Source organism: Kogia breviceps, chromosome 19 (genome assembly GCF_026419965.1).
Source record: "Kogia breviceps isolate mKogBre1 chromosome 19, mKogBre1 haplotype 1, whole genome shotgun sequence".
NCBI lineage: Eukaryota > Metazoa > Chordata > Mammalia > Artiodactyla > Physeteridae > Kogia > Kogia breviceps.
Window position 1 is genome coordinate 13,103,480 of NC_081328.1, and position 20,601 is coordinate 13,124,080.

The 20,601-nt window shown below is 44.6% G+C and overlaps 1 protein-coding gene across 6 annotated transcripts in view; it reads right to left on the reverse strand.

The window, feature by feature from the left end:
* VPS53 (VPS53 subunit of GARP complex) overlaps window positions 1-20,601 on the reverse strand; it is a 158,336-nt gene that overhangs the window by 24,754 nt on the left and 112,981 nt on the right. For all 6 annotated transcript variants that reach the window (XR_010838253.1, XR_010838254.1, XR_010838257.1 and 3 more), the window contains 2 exons: window positions 10,092-10,240; window positions 5,980-6,049 (listed from right to left, as the gene is read on the reverse strand). Coding sequence is in view for 1 of the 6 variants with exons in the window: in XM_059049041.2 (XP_058905024.1) it covers window positions 5,980-6,049; window positions 10,092-10,240 (219 nt within the window). In the remaining 5 variants the exon portion in view is untranslated. The remainder of the gene's footprint in view (window positions 1-5,979; window positions 6,050-10,091; window positions 10,241-20,601) is intronic.

The window sequence follows — 20,601 nt, forward strand, 5'->3', positions numbered from 1 at the left end:
AATTTTTTCAACTTTATTGAGGAACAATTGACAAATATACTTTAACTGCATATACTTGAAGTGTACAAGGTGATTATTTGATATACATATATATTGTGCAGTGATGACCAAGATCAAGATAATTAACTCTCCTTTTGTGTATGTGGTAAGAATGCCTAAGATCTACTCTCAGCAAATTTCAAGTATATCATACCATATTATCAATTACAGTCACCATGCTGTACATTAGGTCCTTAGAACTTATTCATCTTAGAACTGAAAGTGTGTACCCTTTGACTTACATCTCCCCATTCCCCCTTCCCCCAGCCCCTGGCAACTAACATTCTATTCCCTGTTTCTATGAAATTGTTTCGTTTTGTTTTTTTCTTTTAAGATTCCACATATAAGTGATATGTTAAGATATTTTTAAAAGTATATACTTAGAATATGAGTACTTTGTTACATATATTGCAAATATCATCTGCTACTCTGGCTTGTCTTTTGAGAAAAAGAAGTCCTTAATTTTAAGTACTCCAAATAATTTCTTCTTTTATGATTGGTTCTTTTAATGTTTTGTTAAGGAATCTTTGCCTAACCCATGGTCATAAAAATATTCTCTTATTATCTTCCAGACGTTCTGTTGTCTTATCTTTCACTTTCAGAGCTATAATCCACCTGGAATTGATTTTTTAAAAACTGAGATATAATATACCATAAAATTCACCTTTTAAAAGTGTACCATTCCGTTCCAGACATCTCAACACGCCACAAATAAATTCCATACCCATTAGCGATCACATCTCTTTTCCTCCTCTCCTCCACCCCTTGCCAACCATTAGTCTACTTTCTGTCTTGTGGATTTGCCTGCTCTGGACATTCCATATAAATGGAATCACATGTTATGTGACCTTTCGTCTGTGGCTTCTTTCACTTAGCATAATGTTCTCAAGGTTCATCTATGTTGTAGCATGTGTAAGTATTTCACTTCTATTTAGAGCTGAATAATATTCCCTTGTAAGATTAAACCATTTTCTTTATCCATTCATCAACTGATGGGCATTTGAGTTGTTTCTACATTTCGGCTGTTATGAATAACGCTGCTTTGAATAATGCTGCACAAGTGTTTGTGTGAAAATACTTTTCCAATTCTTTTGGGTTTCTATCTAGGAGTGGAATTGCTGGGTTACATGGGAACTCTATGTTTAACACTTTGAGAAACTGCCAAACTGTTTCCCAAAATGGCTGCAGCGTTTTCCATTTCCAGTGTATGAGGGTTCTAATTTCTCCACATCCTTGCTGGAACTGACTTTTCTATATGGTGTGTGGTTAAGGTCAAGATTAATTTTTTTTCCATGTGGATATTCAATTACCCAGCACTGTTTACTGAGAAGACCATCCCTTCCCAACTGAATTAGTGCCGTTTTTGTCATAAATCAAGTGTCTATGTATGTGTGGGTCTATTTCTGAACTTGACTCTGTTCTGTTGGCCCATTTGTCCCTGTGTGCTTAATTACTTCAGCATTAAAATAAGTCTCAGTATCCTGAGGTTTAAATCCTCCAACTCTGTGCTCCTTCTTTAGAGTTATTTTAGCTATTCTTGGTCTCTGCACTTCCATCCAACTTTTAGAATCAACTTACCAATTTCCATTCACACCCACATCCACCCCACCCTTACTGGGATTTTACTGTATCTAGAGATTAATGTTGAATAATTGACATTTTAAAAATATTGAGTCCTTTAATACATGAACATGAGCTTTCCTGACATTTTAAAGGTCTTCTTTAATGTCTCTTAATATTGTATCGTTTTCTGTGTAGAAGACTAGCACATTTTTTAAGAGACTTATTCCTAGCTATTTAATGTCTCCTAATGCTACTGTATATGGGTTCATTAAAAACTTTTCATTTTAAATTGTTTGTTGCTGTTATATGCAAATATTTAAAATAATTTAAATACTGACCTTATATCCCACACCCCTACTAAATTTATATTCTAACAGTTTGTCTGTAGATTCTTTTGGATATTGTCATTCACAATCACGTTCTCTGTGAAATGTGAAAAATGACAGTTTTATTTCTTCCGTTCTAATCTGTGTACCTTTTATTTCTTTAAAACTTTCTTTTATTTTTTGTCTTATTTTTCTGGCTAGGACTTTAAGGGCAATGTGGGATAGAAATGGTGACAGCAGACATCCTTGTCTTGTTCCTAATGTCAAGAGAAAATCTTTCTATATTTGACCATTAAGCGTGATGTTTATGGCAATATTCATTTTCATTAACTGATTCATTTCTTTCATGAGCTGGCTCGGTCTCCCTATCTCCAGGACCTTGGTGACCCTGCCAATGCTTGTAAACCTCTGTGGAGCATGGCTGTGCCTGTCTCTTTGCTCTGTGTGGTACAAAGGGAGGACCCTTTTGACTGGGTGACAGAAGAGGCTTCAAGCTCTCAGTGGGAAGGACGGCCTCATAAAAAATCAAGATGGGCCAGAGCTTAATGAGACAGAGAAAAGTGAGCAGCTGGGTAGTTAAGAGATTCAAAAAGGTCTTTTGGGACTTCCCTGGTGGCTCAGTGGTTAAGAATCGGCCTGCCAACGCAGGGGGACGTGGGTTCGAGCCCTGGTCCGGGAAGATCCCACGTGCCGCGAAGCAGCTAAGCCCGTGCCCCACATCTACTGAGCCCGCGTGCCACAACTTGCCACAGCTACTGAAGCCCATGCGCCTAGAGCCCGTGCTCTGCAACAAAGAGAGGCCACTGAAATGAGAAGCCCACGCACTGCAACGAAGAGTAGCCCCTGCTCGCCACAACTAGAGAAAGCCCGTGTGCAGCAACGAAGACCGAACGCAGCCAAAAATAAATGAATGAATGAATGAATGAATAGAAAGAAATGTAGATGTTAAAAAAAAATCATGTTATTTTAAAAATCAATATGGTCAAAACGTGGTAATATGTATGATGGAATACTGTTCAGCCCTAAAAAGGAAGGAAATTCTGAAACATACTACAACATGAATAAACCATGAAAGCATGCTAAGTGAAATAAGCCAGACACAAATGGACAGATATTGTACGATTCCACTTATAGGAGGTCCCTCGAGCAGTCATATTCATAGCGATAGAAAGGAGAATGGTGGCTGCCAGCATCTGAGGTAAGAGGGGTGGGGAGTTAGTGTTTAATGGGAAGGGAGTTTCAGTTTGGGATGATGAGAAAGGTCTGGAAGTGGATGGTGGATGTTTGCACAACAATGTGAATATACTTAATACTAGGAACTGTACACTTAAAATGGTTAAAATGTTAAATTTTTTGTTATGTTTTACCACAATAAAAAAAGTCAATATGGTATATAAAGATAATACAAAGGAAAATATTTATGGATCTAAAATATTTTGAGCAATATAGTTCATGTCTATACTTCATAGATATGAACTATATTGCTCAAAATATTTTATTTTATTTTACTTTTATTTTCTTAAGAATTAAAAAAAATATATTTACTTCTTCATTTGGTTGCACTGGGTCTTAGTTGCAGCAGGTGGGCTCCTTAGTTGAGGAATGCAAACTCTTAGTTGTGGAATGCATGTGGGGTCTAGTTCCCTGACCAGGGATCAAACCCGGGCCCCCTGCATTGGGAGTGCAGGGTCTTAAACACTGCGCCACCAGGGAAGTCCCCTCAAAATATTTTAGATCCATAATACAATAGATCTAGAAGGAGGCATGTGGAGAGTCTGATTCAGGGCTCGTATTTAAACATGAGGAAACTGAGTCCAGAGCAAGGAAGCAACTGCTCATGATCACAGGACCATAAAAAGCAGAGCGGGGACTGGACCCCAAGTTTTAGGGCCCTTTTCCTGACACCACAATGTGCTGCTTCCTCTCTGGTAAGCAGTTTGTGCAAATGGATTCCTTTCTTTTAAAAAAAAAAAAAAAAAAAATATTTATTTATTTTTGGCTGTGTGGGTCTTCATTGCTGCGCACAGCCTTTCTCTAGTTGCAGCGAGTGGGGGCTACTCTTCGTTGCAGTGCGTGGGCTTCTCATTGCAGTGGCTTCTCTTGTTGCAGAGCACGGGTTCTAGGCACGCAGGCCTCAGTAGTTGTGGCATGTGGGCTCAGCAGTTGTGGTTCGTGGGCTCTAGAGCGCAGGCTCAGCAGTTGTGGCTCACGGGCTTAGCTGCTCCGTGGCATATGGGATCTTCCCAGACGAGGGGCCGAACCCGTGTCCCCTGCATTGGCAGGTGGATTCTTAACCACTGCGCCACCAGGGAAGTCCCTGGATTCCTTTTCTACTGTGTGCTCGGTCATAGATACTGTGGCCAAAAGACTAATTAATGACCCTGCAAATCCCACAAGACTCTTTGAAAATCACAAACCAGCAAGCAGCATTACAAATACTGGTATGGTTCAGTTCCATGTGCCCTTGCAATCGCTCAAGTGGACTCGGGGGCCCAAAGAGAAATAATTTACTTTATACAGTAATCAGGAAGAGAATCAAGAGCAGGAAAATGTCTCCTTTCCTATTTTTGGCACAAGTGTAGTCTAAATTTAGGATCTAGTACTTCTGTGGCAAAGCAGAGGCATCTGAGATTAGGCCTCAATCTTTGCTTTGACTCTCACAGCTTTCATTAAAGTTTGGATTCCAGCCGCTGCCAGACTTGCAGCAGAATCTGTTTTAACCTGTGAACTTCTCTTTGTTAACTTCTTGGTTCCTATGGTTTTGCTGCCTGAGTGATCACGCCTCCAGCTCCATGACTGCTCGGGTTTCTAAGGCCAGATACTCAGGGCAAGCACGGACCCAAGCTAAACCTGAACTTCACGTGGGAATCCCCCAAGGGCCACGTTGCCTTTCGTTCTCACCCACGGCCTCCTCCAGGCTGGGCCTGTTGAGATCTATGCTTTCCTGTCACCCACTCCTATTTGTCTGGGATCTGAGAAAGTAAAACACCAGTTTCACAGATGGTTTTCTCATCCACATCTCAAAGCAGAAGTAAATACTGGCCAAATTGATATATTTCTGAAGGTGCGGGCTTTGAAGTCTGAGCTGATTATTTTAACATTCTTTTGAAGAAGAGAAAACCTGAGGAAAATAGATATGACATTGGGTTCATGGGACAATATGAAAATATCATGCTACTGGACACTAAGTGAGCTTGTAAGGCCTGGGCAGAGCTGCAAACTCATGGAAACATGCTCCCAATGAGTCAACTTTGTGTTCCAGTGGCTTCATCAAGTCTAGAGACAGAAACCTAGTAACTGAGAATCTAAAGCTTCTCTGAGACACACAGAGAGCAATCACTCCGCGTCCTCTCCTATCACACACAAACGTAAGGTGAACAGAGTGGATTCCCCATAAACATGTGCTAATGAAACTGGACATGCTGGGGCATTACTCTGCTGTTTCCCAAGGACAGAATTCGTTCTGTGTTTATGACATGCAAGAGGTAAGAATTTCCAGACACTGAAATTCTACACTCAGACACAGTCGGTCAGTGTCTGAATCCACGCAACCTCCCAGGAAGTTTGCTGAGACAATACTTCTGACTCCGCTAGCTGGTCAGCCAGACAGCCCGCAGCAAGCACCGACTAGACGTTTCTATGTGGGGAGATGGGCACTGACAGTGGAAACAAACCATCAGTAGTGACGGCTGGCATTTGTTGAGGGCTTCCCATTATGCCTGACGTTGGGTCAAGCATTTCAGCGCATTATCTTGTTTAATCCTCACAACTACCCTGTGAGGCGCTGCTGTGAGTACCCCCATTTTATAGACAAAGAAACTAAAGCCCTGGAAGGTTAAGCAACTTGTCTAAGGACAAACACCTTAGGAGGGGCTCAGTGAAAATGTTTTAAATAAATGGATGAATAATTCAAGCTGCCAGGTCATCGTTCTGTCCTCAAACAGGGAAATCAGTGATTTCACTTCTCCACAGTAGCTCTGTACTAGGAACTTATGCAGTTTGAGCTACGACAAAAGCCATAAGGAACAGTCCTATCCCCGTTTCGTCTTACCTGTTCTGCTCCCACCATGCTAATTGGCTTGCACTTGAAGAGGTGGGTGATGAACTTGGGAATGAAGGAGCTGTGGATAAAAAAGAAGTGACAGATTAGGCTTATATTCTCTTTGGTAAAGAACCGCGGAAACATTTTTCCTTTTTTAAGGCCCCACTTCCTTCTACAAGAAAACTGAGAATTAAAGCAGACACTACTGTGGCCTACAGGCATCCACTCTTTTTCTTTCTAACTAGAGCCCTGGTTTTATTTAGGTGAATCTGGCCTTGGGAAGCTGATCCCTCCTAAACTACAGGGGTGAATTCTAATCAGCCTCAGACAGGCAGAGCATGGGCTCCCTTGGTGACTGTTGTTGGTGCTGATGTGGCTTGTGATCCAAGCCAACTGGAGGGAAGGACTTCATTGCACGGCTGGGGCAAGTCTCTCTTCTTCTTTAGGGTATTCGTGTCTTTGGATTTAACACCTAGAGCTGCCATTTTACCACTGTTCTAGGGATGAAGCCAGGCCCAAGGAGAGCAGGGTAAGTAAGGAACCTGGGTCCTTAATGACATTGCTGAACCACTGAGGCAATCATCTCTGGATCTGTCCTATCTCTGGACTTCGGTTGTATGAAATAGAAAAATTCACCTCTGTTTAAAGTCAGTCTGAGCCAGGGCTTCTATGTCTAGTAGCTGAAAACATCCTAATAGATAATGATAGTCGAATATACGTGAGGTAGTTATGCGATCTCAAATGCAAAAAAATAGGAAATAAGTGCTAAGGGAGTTAACTGTCAGATCAGGGAACAAAATACATGATCTCCAAGAAATTTACTGGGGACTGAAGGGCCACCCGGGCCAGGTAGATTGATGACGCTGGTTTGGGGAGAGGGAGAATATGATTTTAATAGGTCAGGAGGGCTTTTTAGAAAAAAAAACTGCACAGGCCTGTGCAGTAGGGAAGGCTGAGTTGTACTGGTGCAGAACAGAAGATGTGGAAACCAGAAATGCCTATAATCAGGCCAGATTCAGAGTGAACTGACCAGGAGAACACAGGGCCCACGACGAAGGGAGGACCACGGCAATAAAGGACTTGGAGGTGGAGGTAAAGCCTGGCCAGCCTCTCCCTCTCCTCACTCTTCAAACGCTGCTCTCAGGCTCGTGCTCGCCATGCTCTTTGCTCTCTCCACATCTTTTCCAGAAAGCTTGTGCCCACTCTGATATCCAGTGGCCTACTGGACATCCCACTGGCATGGCACCAGTACCTCAACCCCAGCATATCCAAGACTCAGCCCCACCCCAAAACCAGGCTCAGGGGACTGGATCTCCTCTGCCCAGTCATCCAAGTCAGAGACCGTACCCTTGCCCTCAACTCCAATACCCAATCAGTTCCCAGCCTTTCCCTGAATGCCCACACCCACCCCTCCTGACCAACCCCCTGCTGCTGCCCTACTCTTTCTCACTAGAGCTCTTTTTCAGTTGTTTCCTAACTGGTCTCCTAGCCTTCGGCCTTATCATCTCTAATCCGTCAGCTGTCAAAGAAATTTATCAATATTTCAGACGCAAATATGATCGAGACGCTCCCCTGATTACAATCTTGCAATGGCTGCAGACAGGCCTTCCTTCACTGTCTTGACTCTCTCTCCCCAGCCCCATCTTGCTAAGCCCTGGTACCCTGTGCTTCAAGCGGGCTGGGCCACTTGCAGGTCCTATGACTCTGCAGAGGCTATCGGATGCCTCTGTGCACCCGCTCACACTGTCCCCTCCGCCGGGAACGCCTTTCCCCACGGCCTTGCAGGTCGGCGCCCACATGCCTCCCGGACTCTGCTCAAGAACAGCTTTCCCATGAAGCCTTTCCTCAGTCACCTCCACCAAACTCTGCACACTTCACAGACCTCTAGCCTAATACCTAACCTACTGTGTTACCCTTATTTGCTTACACGTCTACTTCCCTCCACTTGACCGTAAGGCAAATGAAGATAGGGACCACGTCTACTAAGCCAAAGCACTTAACTCTGCATCTGGACCACAGCAGGCGCTCGACTGACTGCACGTTGAATAAATCATAAATAAGAATGGTAAGAGCTAACACTTTTTAAACGTCAGCATGGTACCAGCACTTTACCAGGATGTTTTTAAGACTTCTGATTTTATCCCTCCAACCACTAGTAAGAGATCTATCATCTCCATGACTGAAAGGAGGAGAATCAGCCGAGTGGATGAGGGAAGTCGCTTACGGTTCAAACAGTAGTTTCAATCAGCGGGGTGATCCTGAGGTCTAAACGGGAGAGACTGTGGTTGCTTCAGACACCCAGTGGAGGCAAAAGGAGACATCTAAGGCTTTGCATTAGTGAGATGAGAAGGGAAGTTAAAAGGAAAGAAATGTCAGCTCCAGATACCAGGTCTACGGGAATGCCTGCCAGTTGATCAGGAGGGAGTGAGAACAAGGGCCTGTGTGGAGGGGATCCTCCAGGCTCTAAACCAGAGCCAAGTAGTGTGAGACTGCGTTACGATTAATGGCAATGACGCACACAGGTTATAACCTAACTTACTTCACACCAGAGGAGGCTTCGATCGTGCCCTTGAACTGGCTCTGTGTGCTAGACGATAGGGGGTGGGGTGGGGAAAACATAGGAGGCTGGGGCATGTCTTTGTGGGCAGAGTCCCAGCAAGGTGATGGGTGGCTGCCGGGGGCCCCTCCAGGCCGTCGCAGCGGCGGCAGCTATTGCTCTCGGCTGGAGGAGGGTTTTCTCACAGCCCCCATCTGAGGGCCCTGGTCTTTAGCTGGGATTTCGTAACGATGAGACGGTACCGTGGATTAAATGAGAAAACCACTTTCTGGATCACAGGTTAAACTCTTCCAGATGTGAGAGGTGGGCATCCTCTTCCCAGCTCACCCAATATGGGCTTAGTAATGAAAGCAAAGGGCTCTGCGAGAATGTGAGGCGGATGCCGGGGCTAGGTAAGTAAGCGGACCCCTGACTCACTTTAACATGAGCTCCATGAGACCCCTGTGCATCGCACTGGAGGTTCTTGGCCACGGTCAACTTTTATAGAGACGCTGTTTCTACCCGGGGTTACGGGGAGCGTCACGGTGTGATTTCTCGGCAGTGCTCTTAACACGCGCTAAGGAGCGCCCAGAGAGCGGAGGGAATGTCGGCTCCTGGCCCACCGGCCGTCCCCGCACGTGTCAATGCCTCCCGGGAGAGTCCTCTCGAGCCCTTCCCGACAAACTGGGAACTGAAGCTTACACCACAAGCCGCTCCATAACTGTTGCTCCTTAGGGATTCGTTTGTGAGGGAAAGCCTTAATTGAATACAAACTGGGAGAGATCTGGGGAAGACAGAAACTTGGAGCCCTAAATCACCCTTTGGGACTTGGATGAGAACAACCTAAATTCGGTAGCTGGGACCGGGCCGACCTTCCTGAGGCCCCTGCCTGCGGAGTCTGCCAAAATGCTTGTTTGATACTCGGTCAGAGGAGGCACTGACCCTCCGCGGTGTCCGGTCTCCAGAGAAACAGTGCTATAGCCAGATGCCGACTGGCAAGGGACCAAAACATTTCCCCTCTTTCAAACAAGCCAGAAATGGCCACACAGGAGGACGTGGCAGGAAGACACGCAGCGCACTGTTCACTCCACCTACTTGGCAACGGACTGGCTCCCTGACTTGCTCTGCCTGATTTCTAGTACCTTCCCTGGGCTCACGCATGTCCACAAGTGGATGTATCCCAGCAGCCACAGTAACAAGTGCTATGAGGAAGGAGGAAGACAAGGCTCAAAAGAAACAGCTCACGGTCCCTACCCTTTAAAAGCTTCTCATCTAGCTGGAGAGACAAAATACGTACATGAAATGCTGAAAAATAATTTTAATTACCCAAACCTGGGGGGAGGCAGGGCTGCCATTAGGTCCACATAATTCAGGTAACAGGAGCTCCCCACTCACTTCTGTCTTGCTGTGGGTGACTGTATGGCTGCTGCTGTTATTTATGACTTTAAGTAGCAAATTGAGTTCATTATGCTTCCCTGGGGTACAAAAAAATTAGCCGGACGGCGGGGACACCTGGATTGGGCGCGTGCTGGTGGCCAGCGTGGCATTCGGGACGACCCAGTGACGAGGGCGTGCCAGGACTTACTTTGCAAATTTAATGCAGAACTGCGTGAAGTATTTCCGCGTGGAGGCCAGGTTGTCACGGATGATGGGGACGTTCTGTTTAATGTGAAGAATGACAGAGGTGACGTAGGGGCTCTGGTCACCCACATGTTCCACGTTCTGCCACTGCATCTGAAAACGGAGACGGGGCGGGACAAGCCTTTAGATCCTGCGCTGGAGGACAGCCTTGCCTGTTGGCAAGGAAGGGGCAGGGGTGGTGGAAATGAGCCCGTGACTTGCTGTCACAGAGGCTGATTTGTCTTGGGGGGTTTGTCTCTCCCCGTCTATATGAATAGAAGCAAGTAAGCCCACCTTTTCCCTGACAGTGAAGTGTGCATCAGGTACCTTTTCCTACCCTGTGCCTCTCAGGCTTGAAACAGCCTTCCCTCCTCATCTAAGTGCCATCTTCTTTCTAAACGGACCCTCAGCACCAGGCAGATGAACTGGATCGTATTCTTCTATGAGCTGCTCCACCTGAAAGGGGCTGTGGGTGGACAGGGGAGGGACATCTACTTCTGACCAGGCTGGCAGCTTGGGAAACCTGAGAGGTGGCTGGGCCACACGAAAGGAAACCCGGAGTGCCCTTCTCTCAGGTACACGGGGAGGAGTTGGGGAATTTTTTGTTTTGCTGTACCCTGCAGCATGTGTGACCTCAGTGCCTCGACCAGGGATTGAACCCGCACCCCCTGCATTGGAAGGCTGATGAGTCTTAACCACTGCACCGCCGGGCAAGTCCCGAATTGGAGATTTTTTTTTTTTTTTAAAAAGGAAACTAGAAACGATATGACGTGTGAGACTTGTTTCAAAATAATCTAGTGCTGGGAGGAGCAGATGAAACAAGATGGGTACGTGAGGTTCATTATACTGCTTTCTCTATTTTTTTTGAAGTATAGTTGCTGTACAATATTACGTAAGTTACAGGTGTACAATATAGCAACTCACAACTTGTAAAAATTGAAGTGTAGTTGATTTACAATGTTGTGTCGGTTTCTGAGTGATTCACGGTTTTGAAAGGTGATGCTCCGTATATAGTTATTATAAAATATTGGCTATATCCCCTGTGTTGTACATTATATCCTTGTAGCTTATTTTCTCTGCTTTTTGGTAGCTTATTTCTTCTACTCTTCTGTTTTCTCTACTTTTGTATATGATTGAAAATTTCCATAATCAAACATTAGACTCTTACTCCTAGAGCCTTTGGGGTCATGTGGGATTTCAATCAAGGGGAAGGAAAGAGGATCTCTGGCAAACACGAGGGGCAGGTCAGAAGTTAAGACAGTGCCATGGGGGACGGGGCAGGGACCGTGTGGATGGCAGGTGCGGGGGAGATGGCATCACTGAGAAGCCCTGTGTGGCCCCTGACCGGGCCATGAACAAAAACGAGAGACCTGCTGGGCTTAAGTTCTCACAACCTGAAGAGAACTGGGGAAAATGCTCTGAAAGCACGTACAGTAAAATGGAGAAAGAAGCATTGGTGTGATACTGCTTCCGCCTTGGATACACACGGGAGAAGGGAGGTCCTACCAGCTCCCAGCCTGCCCCGCGCTGGGGCTCTGCTGAGTCAGCCTCTCAGAATGGAGCCGGGCTGTCTGATAAAGAGACCCTAAGCCAAACACAAACCATGTAACACGTTCACAGAACGAGGGCAGTAGTTCTGAGGCCTCGATGTCTCTGGCAAGAAAATGCTATTTTTATAGAGCTCTTGGGGAAAGGATAAATTCAATCCTGAGAGAACCTGTTGAAAAGAATCATATTGTACACGGATGATCCCCAGCTCCTGGGAAGCTCAAATGACTCTGTGTTTTACCCTAATGTTTCTTTAAGTCAGCAGATATTTATATCCTGAAAGCTTTCAGCCTGTGCAAGCACAGAACCATGGCAAAGCAGGAAGGCACCTCCGTCTTCATTTCACAGATAAGAAAACCAAGGCCCAGGCACATGAAGTCTTACGCAAGCTTTCACAGTGAGGCTCCAGAAAGAAAAGGGTCTCTGGTTCTTTTACTGGGAAAAAAATAAAAATGAAGAATGGAGAGATGGTAGAAAAGTCGAATATGAACTGACTTGATATTCTAATTCTTTGGCTATGTGTGATGTTTTCCTCGTTTTCTTCTATTTTATTCAAGAGGCTTCTTTTCCCATCTGATTTTAGAGATGTGACCCATCCAAACAAGGAACATCCTAGGGGGTTTTAAATGAGCGCACAGGGCTGAGGCCAGGATTGGCAGGTGCCGTTGGCACCTACGCCTCATCTTCTGCTCCTAGCTCGGCAGCGGCTCCGGAGCAGCAGGCCCCGGGACGGCACAGTCAGCTGCGTAGAGAGCGGGACGCACCACCCCTCCACCCGACGCAAAGCTCGTCCATAGTAATGACCACTGTTTTCCAAGTCGGCAGCAGTTTATGTTTCAACAGCTCAAAAAGTTCGTCAACAATTATCTACGCACGACGGTTCTCCATCGACAGAAGACGACCACGGAGGGAGGTGGTGACATGTCCTGTCATCGGTTCCGAAGCAGCTCCGGGGCAAGACGGAGTGTGCGGCGTGAGAGTTCAAGGTCCCGCTGGAGAGCTGTCTCCTCTTGATCACCGCTGGCCACGTTGATACGTGCCCACATTGGGAATCGGTGTGAAAAGATTGGATTCGCCTTCATACTTAAGCCAGTTAGGACTCCACTGGTCAAGTTAAAGGAAGTATTGGCAAAAGTCAAGAAGATTCTCAAGTTTACATTTAAGTCAGCTTTATGAAGTGAGAAAAGAATTTAAAGTACTGGAAAACAATGAAAGTTGACATTGCTTGGACTATTTTCTAAAAAATGAACAAAATATAGTCAGCGGTGATGCTGTCTAGCCAGTGCCTAGGATGGATGCTTTGCCATCACCCATCCCAATGACTTAGGGTTTGGGTTGTAACTTGAATGACCCAATATACCTACATCAGGGCAGGTCGCTTGGCCTGGCACTTTGCATACATCATCTCATTGCTATTCAGACATGATCTTACTCACAGCGGTCTTATTGACGAGGAGACTCAGAAAGCTCAAAGAGGAGAGGTCACCTGCCCAAAGTCACACAGCTAGTCAACAGCAGAGTGGAGGTAGCCCAGGTCCATCTAAAGCCCAAGCACTATACGAGGCCACTTCCTAGACACTTGTTAAAAAATGATTTAAAACAAAGAAAACAAAGAAAAAGAAAAAAGCACTCAACTGGCCCTAGTTCAAGGGGAGCCTGGTTTCTCACGGAGAAGCTAATGAAATACACGGGGATCAAGCAAAGTTCTCTTTCAAAAAGGGACACAAACAGTTAGCTTGCTCTGGAAGAACAAACATCCTGAAAAGCCATCAGTCGAAATAAGACTCCAACTTTTTCAGATGAACTTTGCATCTGACCTTTAAAATTTACCCCTCCATACTTCAAGTTTTTCCTTCTGCACTTCTTGTTTAGAAGGCGCGGTGGGGTTGAATACCGATGGTGCTACATAAACAAGAAAAACAGTTTGCAAAAGAAGCGGTAACTAAGAGTGTAGGGGTGACAGAAACAGCAAGCAAGGAAAGGATCAAGATGACAATGCCAGAGCCTGTGGGACCCTGCACTTGGCCTCAGGGAGAGGTTGTGAGGCCCGGGGCCGTCGCCGGCGCCTGTGGTTTCTGCCACCTGGGGAGGAATGTGTGGCTGCACCTCACAGGGAGGGTCGGGGAGATGCTCACTCTTCCTGGCGAGAACCCACAGGAGCAGAGAATTCTGACCCACCCACTGATCAGAGGACAGGGTCCCACACCAGTTTACTATGGAACTTGTGTTTCTCCGTGGCTATGTAAAACTTACAAAGGGGCCTCCTAAGAAACTGATTTTCCTTCAGTGAGAATTCAAACTCCCAAGTACTCATCTTGATCACGGGACTAGAGCTGTACAGAGCACGGACTCAGACATGTGGCGTCTGGGAACACTGCAGGTAATCAGAGTCTAGTGGTCCAGTTTAGGCTGCTGGGCCGTTGGCCCCGGGCACGCACACATGCACACGCGCACACTCTCATGTCTGTTAGGGCTACTTTTACTCATAGAACAAGCGTGTGCTATGTTTCTAGGCTCCTTCCCCGTGTACAGCACTGAACCAAGTACTGTGGGGGGAGTAAAAAAGAGGAGGGAACGTCTATCGAGCACCTACTGTGCACCAAGCACGATGACTGACGTTTTCCTGTGAACCTACTGCTTATGATTATGCAGCGAAGAAGGTATTCTTACTCCTGCTCTATAGATGATAAGACAGAGGCTTCCGGACAATACGCGACTGGTCTAATGAAGCATAACTGGTAAGTCCGAACGGTTGAGATCTAGATATTGGTCTGACTAACTCCAAAGTCCACGCTCTTTCCACTTTACCATGCTGCTTTCCCAAAGAAGTGTTACCACCCGAAATGAACTTGAAATTCGCTGAGGGATCTGGGGGGCAAGCAAAATCTATGTACAGAATGAGCTTGTCCACAGTAGATGATGTAGTGGTGGTGATGGTGGTGCAGAGGGGGAGGAAAGGATGACTCTCCTCACCTCTTTGCTCAGGGATACACGTTCCTTAACTCCAGGAGGAAAACCAGGAAGCCCCAGGATAGAAAGTGGAGCAAAAAGGCTCTAAGAAGATATATAGATATAGGGACTTCCCTGGTGGTCCAGTGGGTAAGACTGTACGCTCCCAATGCAGGGGGCCTGGGTTTGATCCCTGATAGGGGAACTAGACCCCGCATGCATGCCACAACTAAGAGTTCACATGCCGCAACAAAGATCCCACGTGCCACAACTAAGACCCGGAGCAGCCAAAATAACAAAATAAATAAATATTAAAAGAAGATAATATAGGTGTAGATTTTTTTTCCCCCATTTACTGCTGGGCCAATGGGAAGGTGAATTTGTATAACTTTTCTTTTTTAAAAAAAAATAAATTTATTTATTTTTATTTATTTCATTTTTGGCTGCATCAGGTCTTCCTTGCTGCACGCAGGCTTTCTCCGGTTGTGGCGAGGTGGGGGCTACTCTTCGTTGCAGTGCACGGGCTTCTCATTGTGGTGGCTTCTCTTTGTTTTGGAGCACAGGCTGTAGGCACTCGGGCTTCAGTAGTTGTGGCACGCGGCCTCAGTAGTTGTGGCTTGCGGGCTCTAGAGTGCAGGCACAATAGTTGTGGTGCACGGGATTAGATGCTCCGTGGCAGTGGGATCTTCCCAGACTAGGGCTCGAACCCTGCATTGGCAGACGGATTCTTAACCGCTGCGCCACCAGGGAAGTCCCCGTATAACCTTTCTTAAAGGCGATTAAAAAATATCTATCAAAAAATCTTAGCATTTTACATAGCTTTAGATCTCTGCAATTTCCTTTACGGCGGTTAATCTGAAGTTAATAATTATGAAGGCTCAGAAAACATACACACACACGAACTTGTCCACTGTCATACTGTTTATAAATGTGAAAAAATAGGAAATAGCCAAAAATCCATCAAAAGTGAAATGATCACATACATTTCAAGGGCAATAGATGATAGTACTTAGGATGAAGGAATCTGGTGTCACCAGTCATGAGTTCTAATACTGTCTGTGCAACTTGCTAAGTGAGTGACTTGGGCAAGTGGCCAAACTCTCTGAGCCTCAGTTTTCTCAGCCATAGAATCGGGATGATGATAATGTGTATAATCTATACAGTTATTGAAAGCGCAGAGAGTGTTCATAACATAGTACCTGGCAAGTATTAATTCCATGGTAAATGTTAACTATTGTTACAATTTTAACAGTAAATACTCTGTACTATGGAATACTATGCACTCACTAAAAATATCATAGATCTAGATTAAATGATACAGAAAACTATTAAAACCTGCTAAATGAGAAAAACAGGTTACACAGTAACTAAAGTATAAACTTATTTCATTTAAAAATATATGCATATGGGCTTCCCTGGTGGTGCAGTGGTTGGGAGTCCGCCTGCTGATGCAGGGGACATGGGTTCGTGCCCCGGTCCGGGAGGATCCCACGTGCCGCGGAGCGGCTGGGCCCGTGAGCCATGGCCGCTGGGCCTGCGCGTCCGGAGCCTGTGCTCCGCAACGGGAGAGGCCACAACAGTGAGAGGCCCACGTACCACACACACACACACACACACACACACACACACACAAATATATATATATATATGCATAGAAAGAAAGACTGAAATATGTCTATTAATCAGAATTATGGGTGATTTAAATTTTCTTCTTTTTAAAAATCTGTAATTTTCTATAATGAAGGTAATTTGTTTTGGTCATAATGAAAAAAAATCTCTTTTATGAAGAAAGAAAGATGTGCTTTGATTATAGGTGGTACATGAAATTGAGGATTTCTTAACCATGGAGCTCTGTGGGCCTCCTGAAACAGATCTACATTTTAATGACAGAGGGAAATGAGAACAGATTTGAGGACCGTTCTAGCTATTTTGAAATGTCTTCGGGGGATAGTAAGGCGGCCTCCTAAATTAGTACATGTTCATGATCTTGAAACCTAATAGAAATTACATGCCAGACTGTAAGGAAATTTAATTTTTTTTTTCTTAAAACTACCATTAATGGGCAAAAAGCTAAGTTTGTTTGATTTTGGACAGAGACTTAGATTCTTTAAATCTACTGATGTGAGTAGCCCTAGGAAAAAGGACAGAGTGAGGAGAGGACCACAGGACCTTTTAAGGAAGCCACAGATTTTTTTTTTTATATATCCTACTTGTTAAAGAGAAAAAAATCCTACATAAGGCCATAAGCAGACATACTAATTCCTAAGAATTCACAGAATTTACATTTAAAAGACAGAACTCTTCACATTTCCACCAAAGCGCTCCAAACAACTTCCTTTTCAAGAATCAGGAGACTTGGTTTTATTTTTGGCTTCACTGTTATAAAGATATATGGCTTTATTTTATGAAAAAGAAAACCAAGCAACACACGCTCCAGGATGACAGTTCATTAGCTTTAGGGAGAAACGTGCAGAGCAGACTGCTCGACTTGCGTTGGCTGCTCAACCTGATTTCTCCTCTGGAGGAAAGTCATAGTGTCAGATTGGGAAATGCTGAAGGCCAGTATCTAACAGGACGCTTGTAAATGCCTGAAGAGCTCATAGTCACAGGGAGCGTGAACGCACACTCGTGTGAACCCAGCAGTACTGGGCACACACTGTCGTCATTTCCCCACTTTCAGGCAAGTTACTTAAGCTCATTTTTGCCTCAGTTTCCACGTGTGCCAAAAACACTAACTCTTGCTCTGTACGTGTGGTGTGGTACAATCCTGCACAGCGGGGAGACCTGAGCCCTGGCTCTGCCACGTGTTATCTAAGAGATCTTACAAGCGACCTAACTTCTCTGAGCTTCTGTTCCCTTACCTGTGAAAGAGAGAAGGAACTAACACAGGGACCTTACATATTTGTCAGAATTAAACGAGATAATGCCTTTGGGTGCTGATTCCTGGTAGATAACAACTTACTATCATCTCACAGAGCTCATCTAAGAGAATAACGCAATATGGGAGTGGAAAGTGGTCTGAGAGGTAATTTTGACATAACTTATCATCAACACCACTGTAATCTCTAGGTTACAGTTTCAGAGAAACCACTAAACTCTCCTCATATTTCATGTCCTCCATGTGGGCCTGGCCTGTTTAAAGACATTCCTGTGGATTTTCTACCAAACTTTGCCCCTCTGTCTTCTCCTCTCCTTCTCCAGCAGCAGGGCTCTTGCCCACAGTTGGGAAGCTAATAGCTAGATGTGGGCATTTCCTATTTCTGACTTTTCTTCTATCAGCTCCAGGATGCTACTTGTTGAAGAAAGAAGCCCTGCTATTAAGCACCATCCAGGACCATCACATCATCCTCAACAGCACTTGGATGTGCCTGGAGGTTTCCGGGAGTCTACAATCCTGCCGTTTCCAATAAGGATGCCCAAGTTTCCTAACCGATGTCTACCAGCTCTACCCAGCTAAATCTGTTCAGGAGAGTTACTACCTATGTCTCACTTTGTCACCATTCTTTGGTCAAATGGGTGTCTACAAACTTTTGTTCTTCCTGTCTTTTTTACTTTCAAAGTCATTCACGGAGTACTACAGTTAAACAAGAACTGCGCTGTGCTGTGGAGATCAAAAAATGAGTCAGACACAGCCCGTGAGTTGTTCAAAGCTTCACGGGGGTGGGACACAGACATAAAAATAATTGTACAACAAAGTAGAGAGTTAGTATAGGTGCCATGGTGCCTTGAGGGAGAAAAACACTCTGGATGAGACAAAACGTGGTGACATTGCAAAAGACTCAAAATAGCCAAAACAATCTTGAAAAAGAACAAAATTGGAAGACTCATACTTTCTGATTTTAAAGCTTACTACAAATCTATAATAATCAGAACAGTGTGGTACTGGCATGAAGAAAGACATACAGATCAATGGAATAGAATTGAGAGTCCAGAAATAAACCCGTGTACTTATGGTCAACTGATTTTTGACAAGAGTCTCAAGACCACCCAATGGGTAAAGAATAAATAGTCTTTTCAACAAATGGTACCGGGACAGTTGGACATCTACATGCAAAGGAATGAAACTGAATCCTTACTTCACACCATATACAAAAATTAACTCAAAATAGATTGAAGGCCTAAAGGTAAGAGCTAAAACTGTAAAATACTTAGAAGAAAATACAGGTGTAAATCTTCATAATTTTGGATTAGGTAATGGTATCACAGGTTTAACACCAAAAGCATAAGCACCGAAAGAAAAAATACAAAAATTGGACTTCATCAAAATTTAAAACTTCAGTGCTTCAATGCACATGATCAAGAAAGTAAAAAGACAACACATGGAAGAGGAGAAAATATCTGCAATTCATGTATCTGACAAGGAGTCTAGTATCCAGACTATAAAAAGAACTTTCACAACTCAACAATGGAAAGACAATCCAATTTTAAAATGGGCAAAGGAGTTGAACTGACATTTTTCCAAAGAAGATAAACAGACGTCCAATAAGCACGTGAGAAGCTGCTCAACGTGTTAGCCACCAGGGAAATGCAAATACAAGCTGAAACCACAATGACACATCACTTCACACCCACTAGAATGGCTATAATTTTTTTTTTAAGTGTTGATGTAGAAAAATGAGAACCTTCACTCATTGCTGGTAGGAATGTAAAATGGTGCGGCTGCTGTGGAAAACGGTTTGGTAGTTCCTCAAACGTTACACGCAGAGCTACCAGATGACCCTTCAGCTCTACTCCTAGGTATGTATACAAGAGAATTGAAAACATATTCACACAGACACACGTACATGAATATTCATAGCATTATTCATAATAGTTAAAAAGTGGACTCAATCCAAATGTCCACTGACTGATCAGTGAATAAACCAAATGTGGTTTAACCATATACAAGGGAGTATTACTCAGCCACAGAAAGGAGTGAAGTGCTGACACACGCTACCCCATAGATGAACATTGAGAACATTAGGCGAAGTGAAGAAATTCAGTCACCAAAGGCCACATACTGTTTGATTCTATTTATGTGAAATGTCCCTAACAGGCAAATCCCTAGAGATAGAAAGTAGATTAGTGACTGTCAGGGAAATGGGGAGTGACTGCTAATGAGTACGGGGTTTCCTTCCCATGTGATGAAAATGTCCTGGAATTAGACAGTGGTAGTGGTTCCACTGAATTATACATTTTAAAAGGATGAATCTTATGGTATGTGAATTATACCTCACTTTTCTAAAAGGAGGCAGACATTTGAACTGGATTTTAAAGGGTGAGCTAACTGGGCAGACAAGGGTGGAAAGAGAATTCCAGGCAGAAAGAACAGAATGAGAAAAGGTGTGGAAGCCACACACAAAAAGTAACGCATTCAGAGAAGGAGAAGTGGCTCGGAGGCTGCAGCACAGTTATGCACACAGCGGTGGCAGAACCGCCAAGGCAGCGAAGGCGCAAATCCTGAAAGCCCAGGGCGCTAACCAAGGAGATCGCGGGGCGCCTTCAACGAGAATGAGGTCTCCTCACGGGAGAAGGACATAACTTAGTCTCTTGGCTCAATCCATCTTGCCCAGGAAGGCTCCTTCCCTCAACTCAGAATCATCTAACGACACCACTCCACTTTGGCGAGCCCAATGCTCGTTTTTGCACCATTTATAAAATACATTTATTTACAGCATCAATTATTCTAAGTTTTTGCCCCCACCAGAATATAAACTCCTTAAGGGCAGCCGTGTTTCCAGTCTTGACTATGTAGGTGCAAGCACAGACAGAGTTCTCTGTGTAATTCCAAAGATGTGTAAGGAGATTGGCAATTCTGACAAAGGTTGGAGCTTTCCTAACTTTGTAAACCTTTGTTCATATTGTCACTCAGTTCAGAACGCCCTCCTAATCACAAATTTGTTCAAAACTTTGCCATCCCTGGCGGTCTACTTCAAATGCTACTTCCTTAAGAAGGCTTTCTTTGCTTCCCCACCTGGATGTGAACTCTCCTCTTTTCT